We start from the raw sequence: 20122 nt of genomic DNA, 5'->3' as shown, positions 1-20122 counted from the left end.
ATGGGGTATTAGTGCGCTTCTCAGCCGACAAGATCAACAAAGTGTTCAACATTGAGAGTAATTTGGACGTGGAAGGTAATCGCATCTTGGAGTAGCCAATGCCAAGCCAATTGGAAGATGCATTAAGAACAGTAGCCAAACCTGGAAGCAAGTGGCAAACATCTAGAAATGGAGCAAAGATGCTAGCTTCCAGGAACTTAACCCCAGACGTGAACCTATGGTACTATCTGATCAAAAGAAGCATCATGCCTACAACGCATGATGAAACATTGTCAAAGGAACGCGTCTTGGCTACCTATTGCGTCATGCAGTGCATCCCTTTAGACATTGGAAGAATTATAAGGGATCAGATCAAGGCCATCAATACTAAACCACGAGGGCAACTCTACTTCCCTTGGCTGATCTGTGCACTATGTGAACGTGGGGGCATCCCTCTGGGGGATGATCATGAAGAGATCGATGGTTTGATAGATATAAAGTTAGTAAGGCGTTTACTTCGCGATTCGCCGCATCAACCTGCCTTACCTACCAAAGAAGTGGCAACCAAACCTCGATCATCCAAACGCGCCCCCAAAAGAAGACACATCCAGATTGTTAAACATAGTGATGAAGCTTCAGAGCATGAAGAATATGAAGCAGAGCTTGATCTTACGGGTGAAGAAGCACAACCAATCCTCAACTTTACTCTCTATGACTCACCAATGGCCCCACCCGAAGGGAGTCTTGATCAAACGCATCAAGAACCTACTCAGATAGATCAAGACATCTCTTATTCCTTTCCTTCGCCCCCACCAAGTTCAATTCCCAATTTTGTGCCTCCTCCAACCATCCATGAACCAACTGGGTTAAGATCAAGCAACGTACCAAATTTTGAAGACCCAATTGGAAGAAATGAAGAACCAACACCACCTCAATGCAACGCTGACTTAGAAGAGTTGAAAACTTTCATCAATGATTAGCTCAGACCATTGGTCGCGTCCATCGGAGGTCTTCAGCAATAGAATCAGGTTCTAAGAGATTACCTAAGGCAGCAAACATGAAGGATGCAAGACAAATTCGTTTATACAACACAATACATCAATCAGGTCTTGGTTAGGATGTTTGCTCTGCCTCTATTGCCTGCCCATCTTAGAAACCCTTTGCACTTTATGGATGAAGACCCTGGAGAAGAACACAGAGATGACGCGCCAGCACAATAGAGTTTTGGGGTGTTGGGTTATTTTGTATTTTGATTTAGTTGATGTTCTTTTATATTTGCTTGACTTGTTTGTTTGTTTCATGTGAATCTATGAAAATGAATGATAAGTTTCTATCATTTTATTCCTTGCGTTTGACCTTAGCATACTTTATTTTTGTTCTTTAGATATTTTCTAAGTCTTATGCTTTGCCTGACCTCAATGATATCAACTATATGAAATCTATAAGTATAGAGTAGGCGTTAGGAAAATCAACAAAGCCTTAACTTCTCTAAAAAGACTATGTTTTCTTTCTAACGCGTGCAAGCTTTAAGTCTTAAACTCCTTTCGGACTCTTAAAGCCTTTTTGAAATTTTGTTTCTCTTTTAGCAATGAGGATTTAGCTCATCTCCAAATTTGGGATGAGTATAGCTTATCTCCAAATTTGGGGATGAAGGAAATCCGAGTTAAGACACATCAAACGAGTACATAAAAAAGAAAGGGAACAAAATAAGAAAAATGTTAAATGCAACTCCTCTGTCATTACTTTAAAAGAAAAACCTCAAAATGGCATGAGTTAAGTTGGAACAGGCACTTAGCCGTAGTTGGATGCTCGCATGACACCCGTGGGGGCAAGCCAAAACGAAAGTGGGATATCTGGAACAATGCATGGGTAAGTGAATTCATAATTTTTTTTTTCTTTTTATCCAACATTTACCTTAAAAAGAGCATCTAGCGCATTACTGGTTTAGGGAAAAAAAACTGGAATGTTTTGAGAAACGAAAGGAGTTGTTGATAAAAGGCCTGCTGCATCTGAAACTGAACATTAGTCCTTTTAGAAAAGAGTCAATCTGAGTTACATTTTCCAAACTCTTGTCTCAAACTTATGACTGAATATAATGAGAGGCAAACTCTGCACACCTAAGACAAAGAAGATAACAAAGAATTATTTTGGAATGCTTGAGGACAAGCATTGTTCAAATTTGAGGATGGTGATAACTTGTAGAAAAAATTCCTTTCGGCGGCAGGAAGATACTACTTCAGTCTTCCCATTCATTCCCAGGGCGGCCCTTCTCCCTCTCTCTTTGGCTAGTTACACGATACAAGTTATTTTTGCTCTTAAGTTGGAACAACTAAGGTTTTTAATGATAAATTCTCCTCATTTTTAGAAGAAACGTATGGATTTATTCAAACATTAGCAAACTCATGCAAAAGAAGTTTTATTACTAAATATCGCGGCACTAATGCATTGTATTGCAGGATTTCAACACGAGGATTAACGCTAACGCATTATAGAAGTGTCGCAGGGAAAGCTCTAATGCATGGGCCATGCGTCGGAGGGAATTCAACGCAGAGAAGATTCATTGATCCAGGTTGATTGTGTCACATCACCACTTGCAAGTATGGGCACGAGCAGTAGGCGGCATCTGAAAAGCTTCCGAGAGTCAGGCAGCGTCTAAAAAGCTTTCGAGAGTCAGGCGACTGATCAGGGCATGGACTTTAATGTTGACCAGGGCATGGACTTTAATGTTGCCTATTCACCAAGTGGACATGACCAACGCCTATAAATAGATGAAGTCCCTCCAGAGTTCAGATCATTCGGAGCACATAGAAATTATCAAGATTCTCACTCTCTGTAATTAGCGTAGTCGTAGTTTAAGCTGTGCTGTGGTGCCAAGATGATCAGAAGGGTTGAGAACCACCACTACCGCCGGTCAGGGAGCAGAGGAAGCCAAGCTTGAGAAAGACACTTCATCCAACTCCTATACAAGTGATTGTACACAATAGAATTGAGCCAAAGAGATACAAGAGATTTTACTCTGCGGCTTGACTCAGTTTCTTTCATCTCATTTATCACTTTCATTGTATTTGATTGAATATTGTTTTTGTAAAGAAAATTTGCTTCTTTATAAAATTCATATATTTGATCCATCACATTTTGCCATTGTTTATTTTTTGTTTATGTTGAATGCATTTATACTTTATGCAAAACTTCATTTCAAACGCTTAAGCTGACTTGATCACTTGGTAAAAGCATCTTTAACTTAGATTATTCGAGAGAATAACTACGCTGCATCAAGTAGGATGCCTAGTACAACTAGAGATAGACTTATTGGTGTTTATTGCATTCTATGTTAGACGCATGCATCCTAGAGATAGGTTTTGTATGTTATTTGCATTGAAAAGTGTTGAATAAAGTCTAACGCATAAACAAAAGATAAGCAAATCATCCCATCTCATCCACATCACATTCTGGTTTGTGTACACTCATCTTAGACCGATGCATATCACTTACATTAAACTCCATTCTCGCATGATCCATCACTCACTACTCAACTCTTTTGTATCTTCTTGCATAGGCACAACACTTTAGCGTAAATAACACATTTCTCTTCATATATTTAGGAAAACCCTTACAATAGATACAACGCAATATCTGCGTTTGTTTAACTGAATCCTTGAGTTCGACTCTGGAATTGCTAGGAACCTAAATTAGATTTATACTTGGGTCTGGTTTGGGAAAACTTGAATGTCATTAGAAGGAGTGTTGTGCATTCTGTTGCATCTCTCTAACGCACTAACGCATTAAAATACTTAAATGCATCAAAGCATCAACGCATCACTTATATTTATAACTTATTCTTCCAATTTCTTTTATACAATACACTCCTAGAGCGAATCACGATAGCAACGAACAAACGACACCACCAAAATGGAGCCCTTGGTATTCTCGGAGTGAGAACCCAAAGTGTGGTCTTTGGTGAGTTTGGAGAATGAACTAATCGTGTAGACGATAAAAGGAAGCTATCGTATAGCTAAATGCTTATCGTTTAGAAAAAGCTACACGATCGTGTAGGTTTTACTAAACGATCGTTTAGTAAAAGGTAGATGATCGTTTAGAAAACACGACACACTATACGATCGTTTAAGAAAGCTATGCGACCGTTAAAGAACTAGCGTGCGATCATTTAGGTGCGAGATGTGTGATCGTTTAGGCACTAAGTGACTATCGTAAAGGCTCTTGACAATGCGATCGTTTAACATTTCCACACTGATGCCAAATTTTTCTGAACTTTTCAAACTTTTGCAAAATGAAACAAAATTTCATTTTATTCTTCGGTTACAATAACTGACGCGGCTGCTCCCACTAACGCACGTCCGAGAGAAATTTTAGGCCAATTATCATATAATTAATCAATTAAATAATTAATAAATATAATCATATTATATTCTTACCTTATAGTTCGATATCACATATCTACTATAGTAATTTCTCCTCTACTTGATATAAATCATATTTATATCTAATTTCATCCAAAATAATGTATCTCATACATTTAGCCAATTATATCATATATAATTAACCAGTCCAATTATATCATATATAATCGAACTTCTTCTTGTCAATTTGAACATTTCAAATTAACCCAAATACTGATTCTTGACTTTATCCAAGCTACCTAAGGGACCTAATGGACTTATGGCTCGAAGCTTCAACGGTCCGTGAATAGATGACTAAACTCTTTAGCCACGAGATCCGCCATCCATTAACTGTCAGGTATTCCACTAAAGACCAACAGTTAAACTCTTCTTACCACATATATATTTCTATGTCCATCAGATATAACCAATCATGAGTACGATGACCCTTTATAGATGCTCGTAAGTACAGCGGGGCCAATCTTACCGTTTTGCCCCTGTAGTTACATCTCACTCCTTAAGTACCACTGATTCCTCTAATGAACAATACAACATAGTCCAACTATGTGTGAACACCTATCGGGCCAAGAGAATGTGTGTGGCGCCACATCGTTCAAGCCCTAGAATCAGCCCTTAAGGGAGCTATCTAACTACTTACCCCTACTTCAGGGAAGGAGTGAATTCCATCTTGTGTAGCTGAGTTCCTAGCTCCCAAATCAGACGAATCCCCAAAATGGTAGGTTTGAATTGGTGACCTGGCCACTTGCACCCATACAAATCAAAGGACCGCCCTCAATGGCTGAAGTTCCCAACTCACTCAAGATTGAGGTCATCTAACCTATGGTCATCCTAGTGAAGTGAAGTCTCTGTCATGAACGGTGTTATATAACGAGACGTTAACACTTCATGGCTAGGTCTTATACAAACTCTTTGTATAGGACGCCCCCGCTCGCATGTCCCCAACACAAATGATCGGGATCAGACCATCGTTGACAAGTCACAACACTTGTGACCATTCCATAAAGCGGGCCGCATCCGTAGCGTTACTAGGATAAGGTTTCCTTCCTATATCCATATACTACAAACCATTTTGGTTATCACTCAAGACATGATCCACTTGTATGTCACCACATACATGCTTAAGTTACATACAAATAACCAAGGATTTTATGTTTATTGGTTTATGGTAAAGCAAATAAAACATGCAACTGAGCAAAAACAAGATGTGAAGTAAATATCATATATTATGCAACATAAGCGTTCGTACAAACTGTTTACAAACTACAGGACACGAGACTTTAGGGCATCAACCCCAACAGGTGAAAGTGGCCAGATTGCCATCTCAATAAGCCTACTATTTTAAGGATTCTTCTGATTGGGGAGCTGGAAACTCAGCTACACAAGATGGAATTCACTCCTTCGCCAAAACAGGGGTAAGTAGATAAATTACTCCCTTAAAGGCTGATTTTGGGTCTTAAACAATGTGGCACCACACCCTCTCTTGGCCCAAGAGGGGTTTAGTCATAGTGGGACTATGATCTATTGTTCATTGGAAGAATCAGAGGTACTTAAGGAGTTAGGTAACTATAGGGGCAAAACGGTAATTTAGCCCAGTTGTACTTATGAGCAATTTGTGAAGGGTCATCATACTGTTGATCGATTATATCCAATGGACACAGAATAAAACTGTAGTGCGAAGAGTGCAGCTATCGGTCTTTAATGGAGTGCCCGACAGTTAACGAATGATAGATAATGTAATTAATGAATTTAATTAATTATTCATCTATCCTTGGAGCTTCAAGCTATAGGTCCATAAGGTCCCCTTGGTAGCTCAAAAGGATTTAGTTGAGAATCAGTTTTTGAGTTAATTTAAATTGTTCAAATTAATAAGAGTAAATTTAATTATATATGATATATTAATTTGATTCAATTATATATGATATAATTGACATAATGTATTTGATACATTATAATTTAATTTGAGGAATAAATATTTGAATGTGATTCAAAAATATTTTTTATGAATGAGATTCATAGTTGTTAAATTTAATACAAATATGATTTATACTAAATGTCATAAAATAGAGAAAAAGAATTATAGTTTATATTGTATATGATGTAATATTAAAACTATAGGTTATAAATATAGTATGATAAGTTGATTATCATATTTATTTACATTATTTATTATATTTGATAATTAATCTCTTTTTCTCTCTAACCACCTTAGTGGGAGGTTAGTTGGTTTTTATGGTAAAAGGGAATAAATAAAATATGATTTTATTTTTTCCATAATAGAGACTTACACGACTTGAGTCAAGATTACACGATTCAATAGAGCCTATGCGATAGACTTTGTTCTCTAAGCGATTGAAGAATTCTCAATGCGGTAGTGTTATTCTTCCTCAATCCTCTTCCTCCTCCAATCTCCCAAACTCCCTCCTAACCAAAATAGTTAGAGCCCACCACTTTTAGGTTTTCACCCTAAGAATACTGAGGTCATCAAGTGATAGTTTCTTCACATTTTGGTTCATTCTTGTTGCTGTTTGGAGAGTTCGTGATAGTTCGAGAGATTTACGTGAAGAAGAGTTCTTCAAAGGTATAATCATTTGAACCTTGTTTCTTGTTCAAAAGCATGCTGTAATTTTTATTAAGACGTATAATTTGTATGTTTTACTGTAAACATTTGTTTTCAATCGAAATGGAATTTGGACAATCTGCTTCTGCTCATAGATTCTTTGTAAAATGAGTTCCTTCAGACCCTTCACAAATTGCTCATAAGTACAACTGGGTCAAAATTACCATTTTGCCCCTGTAGCTACATCTAACTCCTTAAGTACTACTCATCCCACTAATGAATAATAAATCATAGTCTAACTATGATTAAACCCCTCTCGAGCTAGGGGAGGGTGTGGTGCCACATTTGTTCAAGCCTCGGAATCAGCCCTTAAGGGAGCAATTTATCTACTTACCCTGACATTGGAGAATGAGTGAATTCCTTCTTTTGTAGTTATGTTCCCAGCTCCTCGATTAGAAGAATCCCCAAAATGGTAGGTTTGTTGAGTCAATGATCTGGCCACTCTCACCCATACAAATCAAAGGACATTACAATTACAAACTATAAGACCCTACAAGATTTAGGACATCAACCCCAACAGTCTTTATATCCATCTGATATACTACAAGGTTGTTTAGGGCAGCAAGTGAAAACAACATACAAATTGAGGTGATTCTAGTCACAGGAGAGAAGGTGTCAAAGAAGTCTATGTTTTCTCTTTGTCTGAAACCCTAACTACAAGTCTGGCTTTGTACTTGTCAATTGTTCCATCAGGTTTAAGGTTTTTCCTCAGGATCCATTTGCATTCTATTGTCTTGGAACCAAGGGGTAGATCTACCAAGTACCAAGTCTTATTTGACTCAGGAGAGTCCATTTCATCAGTTATTGCTTCTTGCCATAATAGGCTAGACACCCCTGGTTCTGAAATATGACAAGTTTGATTTCTTGTTCATAAGGACTTCATAGGGTGAAGTTGTGTTTTTAGACTTTGGTATCCTATTAAGTACATAACATACAGTTAGGATAATTTCACCCCACTAATAATATGTAACTCCTAAATTAAGTAAAATAGAAATTATTAGTTTAGATAGAGTTATATTTTTGTAGCTTTTCCATTCATTTCAGGATAATAAGGTGTAGTCTTTTCATGAATTATTCCATGCGAGTTATAGAATTTATTAAACTCATCAGAATCTTATTCAGTTCCCCTATCACTATGAAGTCTTTTACCTTTTTTTTTTTTTTTTTTGTTTGTTAAACTCATTTTCTATTTCAGTCACAAACAATTTGAACATGTCAAAAACATCACTTTTATTTTTTAGTAGATATACAAATGAAGTCAGAGTAGTCATCAATAAAAGTAATGAAGCATCTTTTACTATTCCTAGTCAAGACTAAAGGAAATCAGATTCTGAGATTTCCATGAGCAGCGGAAACAAACTATTCCAAATTACAATCATGAATGAACATATATTTACAGTCGATTTCAAACAAGCGATTATATTCAATTCATACAGAGAAATTACAGCATGAAAAACTACAATGCATAGAAAGCAACTCTATGCACATATGAAGATGCGTCTCCATGTTCTGTTGCACGACCGCTCACGATCTCCTTGGTCACGATCTCCTCCGTAACACAAATAGCCTCCACAGCACCACGAATGACCTCCAGAAAACCTCGACGGTGTCAAGTTGAGTATGACACCACCAACAAGGCTACCTTGGTATTCTCAGTGTGAGAATCTAGAGGGTGGGCTCTGTCCGAACTTGGTGTGAGGCAGACGAAGAAGAAAACACCAACCGCGTACACGACTGGGCAAGTAGGACATGACGGAGGCCTATCGTATAGGTCGATGCCCAATCGTTTAGATAAAGCTAAGCGATCGTCTAACAAAAGCTATGCAATCGTTTAGCTTGGTCTGTCGCCTACAGACTCTACACGATCGTTTACCTTGGGTCAGCGATCGTCTAGCAAAACTATGCGATCGTTTAGTAAATACTACACGATCGTTTAACTCTACTCTGCACGATCATTTAGCTCGCCCAGCTGTCATTTAGTAAATCCAAATTTACTTGATGACTTCATGAGTTTCTTTTGCGCGGAGATAAAACTCAAAACTTTCTCTCTCTCTTTTTTTTCTTAAAATAAAACTTCTTTTGAAAATAGGAAAACCATTTTACTTTGAAACTCACGGTTACCATGATTCAATAACCACCCATTACTTTAGTTATTTAAAAAAAAAAAATTAATTATCCGATAATTAATATTAATATAAATATAAATGATAACCAACTTATCATACTATATTTATAACTTATAGTTTTAATATTTCATCTCATGAAACATATAAACCATAGTTCTTTTTCCTATTCCATGGTACTTAATGTAAATCTCATTTACATCAATCCTCCACTAGATGTATCTCATACATCATACCGATTATATCATATATAATCAAAATACCTCTTGTCAATTTGAACATTTCAAATCAACACCAAGAACTAATCCTCAACTGAATCCATTGAGCTACCAAGTGGACCTCATGGACCTATAGCTCGAAACTCTAACGGTACGTGAATAACTGACTAAACTCTTTAGTTACAAGATCCACTATCCGTTAACTGCCAGACACTCCACTAAAGACCGACAACTGAACTCTCCTTACCATAGATATATTGTGTGTCCATCTTAACCAATCAGTAGTGTGACAATCCTTCACAGATCGCTCGTAAGTACAGCTGGACCAATAACTGTTATGCCTCTGTAGTTACATCTGTCTCCTTAAGTACCATTGATCCCTCTAATGAACATAAGTTATAGTCCTACTATGACCGAGTCTTTTCTTCCAAAGAGAAGCTGTGACCATTATGTTCAAGCCCCAGAACTAGCCCTTAAAGGAGCAATCTCTCTATTTATCCCTGCTTCGAGAAAGGAATGAATTCCATATTATGGATTGAGTTCCCAGCTCCCAGATCAGACAAGTTTCCAAAAAGGTAGGCATGTTGAGTTGGCAATTTGGCCACTCTCACCCATACTAATCAAAGGACCGCCTTCAAGGGCAGGAGTTCCCAAAACACTTAGGATTGAGGTCGTGTCACCTATGGTCATTTAGGTGAGATGTAAGTCTCTAGTATCAACGGTGTTATATACAGAGTCTAATCATCTCGTGGTCTAGGTCTTATACAAACTCTTTGTATAGGACACCCCTGTGTACACGTCTCCACATGAATGGTCAGGATCTACCATCTGTAGTAGTTTACAACACTTGCAAACCTCTACAAAGCTTGTCGTATCCATAGTGTCACCATGATCAGGTATCCCACCGTAATCCTTATACTACAGACCTATTTAGGTTATCACTTAAGGCATGATCCACTTGTATATCACATATACATGCTTAAGTTCACATAAGATAACCAAGGAGTTTTGTTTATTGGATATGAGTAAATGCCAGAATTAAATAACACTTATTTTATTCATTGAACAATGTGTATCTTTATAAAACAACGAGACTCCGGGAGAATTAGGACACCAATCCTAACAAAGACATCATCAAGTTCACATAAGTCTAAATGAATCAAATCTAGAGACTCACATTCCCTAAGTACACGAAGTCTTTGTTATTTAGTCTGACTACAATATTCGCATTTATCAAAGTCATTCATGGGTAATTTAGGAATCATTTCCAACCTAATCTTGTTACTAATTATTCATTTATTAACATGACAAAGCCTAGCATACAAAACATTAAAAGAACACATCATATAAGTAAAAGATTGAGCTTTATTCATATCAAGGTTTAGTTTGAACATCCTATCATTTGCATGTCCCTTCCCTACAAATACATTATTTTTAGTGAGGACATATAAGTCAACCCCTAAGGTCTGAGTACAGCCAGCCTTGTTGAGGAGATAGCCCAAGACCATATTCTTCCTTTATGGAGTGTACAAAACTTCCTTCAAAATGACAGTCTTTCCAGATGTAAACTTTAGCTTTATCTTGCCGATTCCAGCAACTATTGTTGAGTGGTGATCTCCCAACAATATATTCCTATCCTTAGTTTTAGAATATGATTTAAGCAAACCATGGTCATGATAGACATGGCGTGAAGTGCAAGTGTCTAGTCACCATCCCTCAGAACCCTCAATCACATTTACTTTTGTGATCATGACAACTAATTCTTCTTCAGTTAGTTCACTTGCAAAGCAGAACAATGCCCGTTCCTACATTTGCTAGCCATATGCCAGGCTTGTTACAATTAAAGTAAAGAAATTATACCATTTCTTCTGGGGGGTTTCTGATTCTTTTGACTCTTCTGGTTGCTGGATCCACGATTCTGAACTTTCATCTTGTTTGCCTTTGGCTTTAGTTTAGGTTTTAGAACAATAAAGGCGGACTTTCTTGGTACGATATTTACTTCCTCCCTCTGGTCCTGCTTTCGGGCTTTCTCCTCAATCCTCAGTCGTGTTATCATACTTTTGAAGGAAAATTCCTTGGTTTTATGACTCAGTGTATTTTTAAAATCCTTCCATATGGAGGATAACTTATCAATAATAACAGCAACTTGAAATTGCTCATTTAGAGGCATACCTTCGCTAATGATTTCATGATCAATCTTCTGCAATTCATGGGATTGAGCCTCCACGGATTTTTCGTCCGTCGTTTAGAACTTCAAATAACGACAGACAATATACTTTTTCGAACCAGCCTCTTCGGTATCGTATTTTTTCTGCAGGACATTCTAGACTTCTTTTGTTATGGTCATCGTGATGTAATAGTCATATAGATCATCAGTCAAACCATTTAAAATAAATTTTTTGCAAAGAAAATCATTTTCTTTCTAAACAACAACATCTTTTAGTTGTTCAGTCAGATCTGTTTGTGGGACAATTGGCTTCTCTATGATGCAAACTTTAGCAACTTTCTTCACAATGAGGAAGAACAACATTGGCTGCATCGTTTGAAGTGTGCCCCTTCGAATCGGAAAAGGGAAGTTGAGATCGATGGACAAAATGTTGTTCTGTGTTGATACAACCATTACGAACAGTGACAGATCGAAATGTCCTAAAATTGTTGGAACGGCTACTCGGCGAAAAGTGACAAGAATGAAAGCTCAGAATTTAACAACTGCAAACAAAGCCTACAAAACAAAAGCCTGTGAATGCCACCAGAAACCGACCCTTTGTGCAAGTAGTTCGGAAAGAATGTCATATTATTCCCGGGATAAAAGAGCCAAGATCAAATCTGTCTCAATCAAAACTGCACCAGAAACCGACGAAAATGCTCACACCCTTCTAAACTATACACAAACAACGTAGAAAAGAAACATGTGATTGAGAAAGAAAACAGAACAAGGGAAGAACAACATTTTTTTTCATGTTTCCTGTGAACCATTTATAGGCCTTGAAGGCCAACGTGCAAAACAGAGTAACGCGCACACATTAACGGGCAAAAAAAGTTAATAATTAAATAAAGGAAAGTAACCAAGTCACGGGCGCGTGCTAACAGACAAAAAAAAGTTAATAATTAATTAAAGGAACTTTTTTTTAAATAATAATAAAAAAATTATTATACACATGCACGATGGTAGCGGCGTATATGGAAAGACCATCAAATCCTCATTCGCCTACCTCCTCACCCCTTTTAAAATTTAGGTACCCTTAGAGCCCAAACCCACGAGAAAGGTAGGGATAAATAAGGAGACCATTTGTAATGTTGAATTTAATTTTGATTCCACGGTTATGCAATTTTAAACAATGTAATTTATTGCATTTAGATATGACATTCATTGACTAAGTTAACATAATAAATATTTTACGCCCTTTATTCATTTGCTTGATCTCTATATTTGTGTTTGTGAAGTTGCTTAGTAGGTTAGGTAAATTGACCTATTGGGTTCCTAAATTTGATAAAAAAAAAAGAAAAGAAAAGAAAAGAAAAATTAGTGACATATATTAAAGTAGTTTTTATTTTCAACAAAGGTCGAGGGACAAACACTACGAGAATTTAAAAGTCGGTTTGATAGGCAATATGATATTTTTTATGCTTTTAAAAAAATTGCAAATATTTGTTTGACAAATATCTTTTTAAATATCGATTTGGGATCTATATAGTGAAAATTTTGAAAATAATAATAATTTTATCTAATTTTGATATGAAGTTTTGAAATGCTTAATTATATTAAAAAATATAATTTTTAATAAATATATTCATATTATAAACTCAATTTTTTTTTGTTAAATAAAAATATATTTAATTATATAAAATTTTAGTATAAAATATATTCATAAATTAATTAAGGGAAAAAATACATTTTTTGTTTTCGAGCTTTAGATTTAGTTATTTTTTAGTCTTTAAGTTTTTAAATTCAACAAATTTTTCTCTACGATTTCAATTAAGTTTCATTTTGGTCTCTCGATCAATTTTTATGTTAATTATTAGAATGTTGACATGACATAAAAAGAAATTTTAAGTAAAAAATTTTATGTCTTTTTTCTTCCTTCATCTTTTCCTCTTCCTTCCCTATCTTCTCACCTAAACCCTAAATCTCCACAACCATTCCATGGAACTGTTGGAATTTAGACGACCTTTTGGTAGGATTTGATTTCAAAATCACCGATTCATAATTTTCATGTGCATATAAGACGTTCTTTTTAAGTGTAAGATTAATTTACATAATGGTGAAGAAAATTATATTATTGGAATTAAATAAATAATAGCTAGTTTTTATTAATGGGATTAGTTCTTCATATTCTCATTGACACTATTTTCTTTTTCTTATTTAGAAGAACTTCCTAACCATTTTTCTTCCTACATTGATAGATTTTGGAAGAATAATTAGTTTATTGAAGTGATTTCAAGTTAATTATAAAGGTAATAGACTTAAAATAATTATAAATCACAATAGATCGGTCTAAATTAATTCACTCCACCCAATTTAAAGTATTTTCTATCACTTTCTTACCTTTTTAGAAATATAAAATGTGGCTCTTTCTTATTTCTTTGAGATACAAAAATAATAGATTTTATTTTCTCTATTGAAATTTCTCTCTTTAAATATTATGCCAAATCTCATTCCTGCGACCCAATCATTTATCTCATAAATAGTTGATTTGTGAATATTTCTCATCCAACCTTCTAATCATTGTTTTCTAAACCTCGAATTGGATACATTTTCAATAGTTGTCTTTCCATATTTCCAATTATCGTCGTAGATACCGAGTTCCCTAACTTTATTAGATGCATCTAAAGAGGTGCTCTAAAGAAACATCTCTACTATGATTCGAAGTTCACAGTAAAACCATTTAAAGGAAGATTCTCATTAGAAGTTTTTTTCTTCTCTCCTTTAAACACTACCATCATTATTTAAACAAAAACCATGTCAAATAAACCCAACTTTATAAATTTGGAAGTTTCAAGGTTTTTATTCTTCTCTGTTTTATTATTATTGTGTTTTTCTTAAAGAAAAATTGGTGGAAATTTTCAAAATCATTAGTCCTTAATATTACTTGTGGATGAAAGAATATTTATGCAATTAATGTGTACTAAATGTTACCAATTTTTTTTTTAAATTAAATTTTACATCATGAGTTCTAATTCATTTCAAATTTATTCCAACAGAAAATTTTCATCCTAGTTTTCAATTCTTTCCATTTTTAGTTTATTTCTGGTTTAATTTTCTCAATTATCGGAAGGTGGATTTTCATTCTAGTTTTCAAATCTTTGCATTTTTTAAAAAAATTTATTTTTGGTTTAATTTTCTCAATTATTGGATCATTCTTAACGTTCCTTTTAAATCACTGTACACACTTGTTAAATGTGTATGTAATTATTATATATTTTAAATAAATATAGATGAGAACATTGAAGGACTATTAAAGTCATTCTCATATTATATAAAAATAGTAATTTTATTTAAGTATTTAAGTATTTTAATATATTGTTACATTAATTATAGAGGTAGGAATTCATTCCTCTTCCTAGTTTTCAAAGTGAAAGACAGTAGTCGTTACTTTTCCATCATCATCATAACAAAACCTTGGAATCATGGACTTGGTCCGATAAGTTTGGTCTCATAATCTCTACCAAGAATTGGCTATTCTCAATGTCTATCTTTCCATATTTTCAGTGATCGTCATTGACATCGAGTTCCCTGGCTTTATCCGATCCACCTCGAGAGGTGCTCTTGAGGAACATCTCTACCAAGATTTGAAGTTCAACGTAAACCATTTGAAGATTCTTCCATTGGGCCTTACTCTAGCCGACGGGAATGGAAATGTTGGCATAACATGGGAGTTCACTTTTTCTGATTTTGACGAAGAAACAGGTCTCTCCAATCCTACATCGATCCGATTCTTGAAGAACAAAGGGTTTGATTTCAAGAAACAAAGAGAAGAAGAAATCCGAGCAGCTGAATTTCAACTCGCATTTTTACCAATTTTTTGTAGCAATTGAATCGTCAAATGGGTCACATTTCATGGTATTTATGACGTTGCTTATTTTTTGAAGCTAATGGTGATCAAATTCATGCCGAAGTCTGTAGTGGAGTTCACCATCGTAACTCGATGTTTCCTTGGTACGATCAACGACCTAAAGTACATTATTCGTAATTGCAAATACTTACTAAATGGCAAACTTGGACTTAAAAAACTTGCTAAGTTACTCAATATTGTGAATGACATTACTACCCATCATCTTGCTGATTTTGATAGTTTGTTGATAGCTTCTGCATATGCGAAGATGAAGAAGATGTACGAGTTTTCATCGAAAAATCTCGATGGGTTCTTTGATAAATGTTCTTTCTGTTTTCTATTTTTTTATATTCTTGAGTATTTCTGGCTAGTTTTGTTAGCATTCTTTTATTTTCTTGTGTTCTTTGTTAGGTAATATCCTAACAAATTAGTATCAAAGAGTTATAAGCAATATAATGAATGAATTTGTTCAAGGTACTACTTATGATAGTCTTCCAATAGCAACATATTATAAAATTTATATTTATAAAGTCAAAAGTAGTATAATGTTTCAGTTAATAACTTTGAAAATAGAAACATGCTAGGATTGTAATTTGGCTATACCTTTAATCTTTTAATCCCATCCATTTATTTCTCTACTTTTTGTTTCATCTCGACCAAAGGAGTGGGTCAAGATAATTGTGCTAAAGAGGAGAATTTTTTTTTTTTTTTTTTTTTTTAATCAGTGATGATCTTAATAGTATAAATTAAATTGTAATTATTGTTTTGACATAGTTTCAATTTGGTACATATCTATTATTTTAAAACTTTTAATTCAATCTTTATGGTTTTAAAAGTTTCATTTGGTTAAACTTTTGTAATTGTACCTAATTTCTATTCTCCGCCACTACTTTGAACCCAACAACGCCATTGTTTAAGTGTGTATCCAATTCTATTTTCATTCCATAAGTTTTATTCAAATCATTGATAAATATAGAAGAATTTGATAATTTATCTTAAATAAAATACTACCATGTAATCATGCAATTGAGACTACTCTAATTCGTATTGAACACAATCATTAATTCCACAATTTAGTTTTGCAAATATAGCAAAATAGAAAAATAAAATTTGATAATTTTTCTTAAATTCTATTTTAATTCCATAAATTTTATTCAAATCATTGATAAATACAGAAGAATTTGATAATTTTTCTTAAATAAAATACTACCATGTAATCATGCAATTAAGACTACTCTGATTGGTATTGAACACAATCATCAATTCCACAATTTAGTTTTGCAAATATAGTAAAACAAAAAAATAAAACCATCGGTAATAAGGATTCAGTAGGTGCACCGAATATCTCAACCATGTTAGCACGTATTTAGCACACCATATTTTACCTCTATTACAATATTTTTTAAATTTTATATTGTTACATTAAAAAAAATTAAAATATCCCAACTAAAAACAACCACATCACTATAAAACAAATCCCCATTTGGAAAAGAAAGATTGTACTTTACTAAAAAAAAATCGAACAAAATGTCCGGATATTTCCAAATAAGGAAAATATTCTAAGACTTTATTTGAGATATTTGCAGAAACCACTGTCTTAGAAAAATATAAAGACAACAAAACAAATCTCCAACAGCATTGCTTTCAGAATCTTTCGCATTAGATGTTCTCTTTGTACATTCTTCAAGTGCTTCAATGAAGCAATAGCTTGAGATATATCCAAATAAAACTTATCTTGTATTTTGTGATTTGTAGAGATGTCCAAATTGGTTGAGGCTTCAAAATATCGCTTCTAATTATAATTACTCAATCTTTTGGAGCTTCATTCACTTGAGTTCATAACTCACTATTATCAAATTGTGATGATTCCATTGCCTTGAGATTTCAAATCTTTGATTTTTCATGTTTCAAAATGAAGACCTGGATTAAAACTAGCACTTCATTGTTCATTATCGTCTTTTATTCTCTTTCAATCTTCTTACATTTTCTTAGTTTTTCACTTGCCGCCTACTACTGCTACTGTTGTTCAAAGCCGACACTATTCAGAGAGCTGTTGTATGTCACCGCTTGAAGTCCCCAAAAATATTGTTGGATCGTAGATCTTTTTAAAAATTTAATTCAGTTTTAACATTATTTAAAAAATTAATTATCAACCAAATAAAAGTTCAGATTTTCTATATTAAATGGATCATTTCTAATACAATTTTCATCTAAATAAAATATTATAAAACACTTACTATAGCTAAAACCAATAATATTCAATGTGTAAAAGATATATTTAAAAGGAAACAAATACCTTTTTAGTCCCTGAATTTTTAAAAATTAGTGCAATTGGTCCCTATAGTTTTAATTAAGCTAATTTAGTCTCTCAATTTTAAAAAGTAGATTCAACCTATAGGGATCAATCGCACATATTCTTAAAAACTCAGGAACTAAAAATGTATTTTTCTCTCATTAAAATGTATAGATTTCATAATTTTTAAAAATTAAGATTTAAATATTATAACAACACAAGTCTTCAATTTAATACGTGTATATATATATATATATAGTGAGGTTTTATTAATAAAGAGTGGTTTTCTAATATTATTATTCTTTACCATTTTATTGCACCGTTTTACACTATTTTTTCTATTTATTTAGAGAAAAATGACAAACAATTTTGTTTTTGTTATTTTGGTAGAATCTTGGAAAAATAATAATTTTTTTAAAGTATTATTTAATATATTGTTAAGTTAATTTGAAAGGTAGGAACTCATTCCTCTTCCTTTTACAATTTGCTAAAATATATTATTGGATCGTAGAACTTTTTTTTTTTTTTTAATTTAATTCAGTTTTAACATTTTTTTAAAAAAATTATTATCAACCAAACAAAACTTCAAAATTTTCTATATTAAATGTATCATTTCTAATACAATTTTCATTTAAATAAAACCTTATAAAAACTTCAATGTATAAAAGATATAATTAAAAGAAAAAAAAAAACCTTTTTAATCTCTAAATTTTTAAAACTAGGTGCAATTGGTCCCTATAGTTTTAATTTAGCCAATTTAATCCCTCAATTTTAAAAAATAGGTTCAACCTATAGAGACCAATCGCACATATTCTTAAAAATTCAGACTAAAAAAGTAATTTTATCTAATTAAAATGTGGAGATTTCATCATTTTTAAAAGTTAAGATTTAAATATTACAACAAGATGGATCTTCAATTTAATATATATATATATATATAATTTCAGTGAGGTTTTATTAATAAAAAGTGGTTTTCTAATATTATTATTCTTTTCCATTTTATTGCATCCTTCGACACCATTTTTTCTATTTATTTAGAGATAATTGACAAACAATTTTTTTTTGTTATTTTGATAGAATTTTGAAAAAAAAAATAATTTTATTTAAGTATTATTTAATATATTGTTAAATTAATTAGAAAGGTAGGAACTCATTCCTCTTCCTTTTAGAATTTGCTATCCCAAATTTTCACCTTTAAATATTTCGGAAAACTCACCCATATCTCATAGCTGGTTTCCAAAGTGAAAGCAATTAATCATTATTCTTCCATCACCATCATAATAAAACTTTGGAATCATGGATTTGGTTCGACAAGTTTGGTCTCATAATCTCTATCAAGAATTAACCATTCTTAATGTTTATCTTTCTATATTTCCAGTAATCGTCATTGACACCGAGTTTCCTGGCTTTATTCGATCCACCCCGAGAGGTGCTCCTGAGGAACATCTCCACCAAGATTTGAAGTTCAACTTAAACTATTTGAAGATTCTTCAATTGGGCCTTACTCTAGTCGACGAGAATGGAAATGTTGGCATGACATGGGAGTTCACTTTTTCTGATTTTGACAAACAAACAGATCTCTCCAATCCTACATCGTTCCAATTCTTGAAGAACAAAGGGTTAGATTTCAAGAAACAAAGAGAAGAAGGAATCCGATCAGCCGAATTTCAACTCGCATTTCTACCAATTCTTTGTAGCAATCGAATCGTCAAATGGGTCACATTTCATGGTATCTATGACGTTGCTTATTTGTTGAAGCTAATGGTGATCAAATCTATGCCGGAGTCTGTAGTGGAGTTCGCCATCATAGCTCGATATTTCCTTGGTACGGTCAGTGACCTAAAGTACATGATTCGCAATTGCGAATACTTACTAAATGGCGAACTTGGACTAAAAAAACTTGCTAAGTTACTCAATATTGTGAATGACATTCCTACCCATCATCTTGCTGGTTTTGATAGTTTGTTGATAGCTTCTGCATATGCGAAAATGAAGAAGATGCACGAGTTTTCGTCGGAAAATCTCGATGGATTCTTGTATGGTTTGTATTATAGAATTCGGGGACATAAGATCCCTTGGTTCAATCCATATTACCAACATTGGGCATGCTTTACTCATAGTTTGTTTTATGGTTATGCCATTGTTTAGGATTGGGATGTTTCATTGATGGAACATATTTGTAAAATGGTTAGATAAGGGTAAATGATGTAGTTAGGTGTGTCAACGTAAAGTTGGGATGTTTGGGTATATCTATGAGAATTTGAGAGATTGTATTCCTCTGAAATACTATTGGTATATTGCAATATATTTCTATATTTGATAAGTGTTCTTTATATTATCTATTTTTTTTTTGTGTTCTTGAGTATTTTGGACTAGTTTTTTTTAACGTTCTTCTACTTTCTTGTGTTCTTTATTAGGTAA

At 33.6% G+C, this 20122-nt stretch overlaps 1 protein-coding gene across 1 annotated transcript; it reads left to right on the top strand.

Moving 5' to 3' along the window:
* The first annotated feature begins 18997 nt into the window (after nucleotides 1-18997).
* On the top strand, nucleotides 18998-19849 carry LOC150038911 (putative CCR4-associated factor 1 homolog 8). Its single transcript, XM_090314993.1, has one exon. It carries the CDS (start codon nucleotides 18998-19000, stop codon nucleotides 19847-19849), a length of 852 nt encoding a protein of 283 aa, XP_090171119.1.
* Nucleotides 19850-20122: the final 273 nt, after the last annotated feature.

The sequence above is a fragment of the Benincasa hispida genome, chromosome 1 (assembly GCF_027475165.1).
Source record: "Benincasa hispida cultivar pf3 chromosome 1, pf3_genome.v1.1, whole genome shotgun sequence".
In the NCBI taxonomy this organism is placed as follows: domain Eukaryota; kingdom Viridiplantae; phylum Streptophyta; class Magnoliopsida; order Cucurbitales; family Cucurbitaceae; genus Benincasa; species Benincasa hispida.
The sequence above is the reverse complement of the archived record's forward strand: the minus strand, read 5'-3'. Positions and strand labels throughout refer to the sequence as shown.

What these genes read in the sequence shown, in the direction of transcription:
- LOC150038911 (XM_090314993.1), top strand. Translation starts at nt 18,998, where the DNA reads ATGGATTTGGTTCGACAAGTTTGGTCTCATAATCTCTATCAAGAATTA.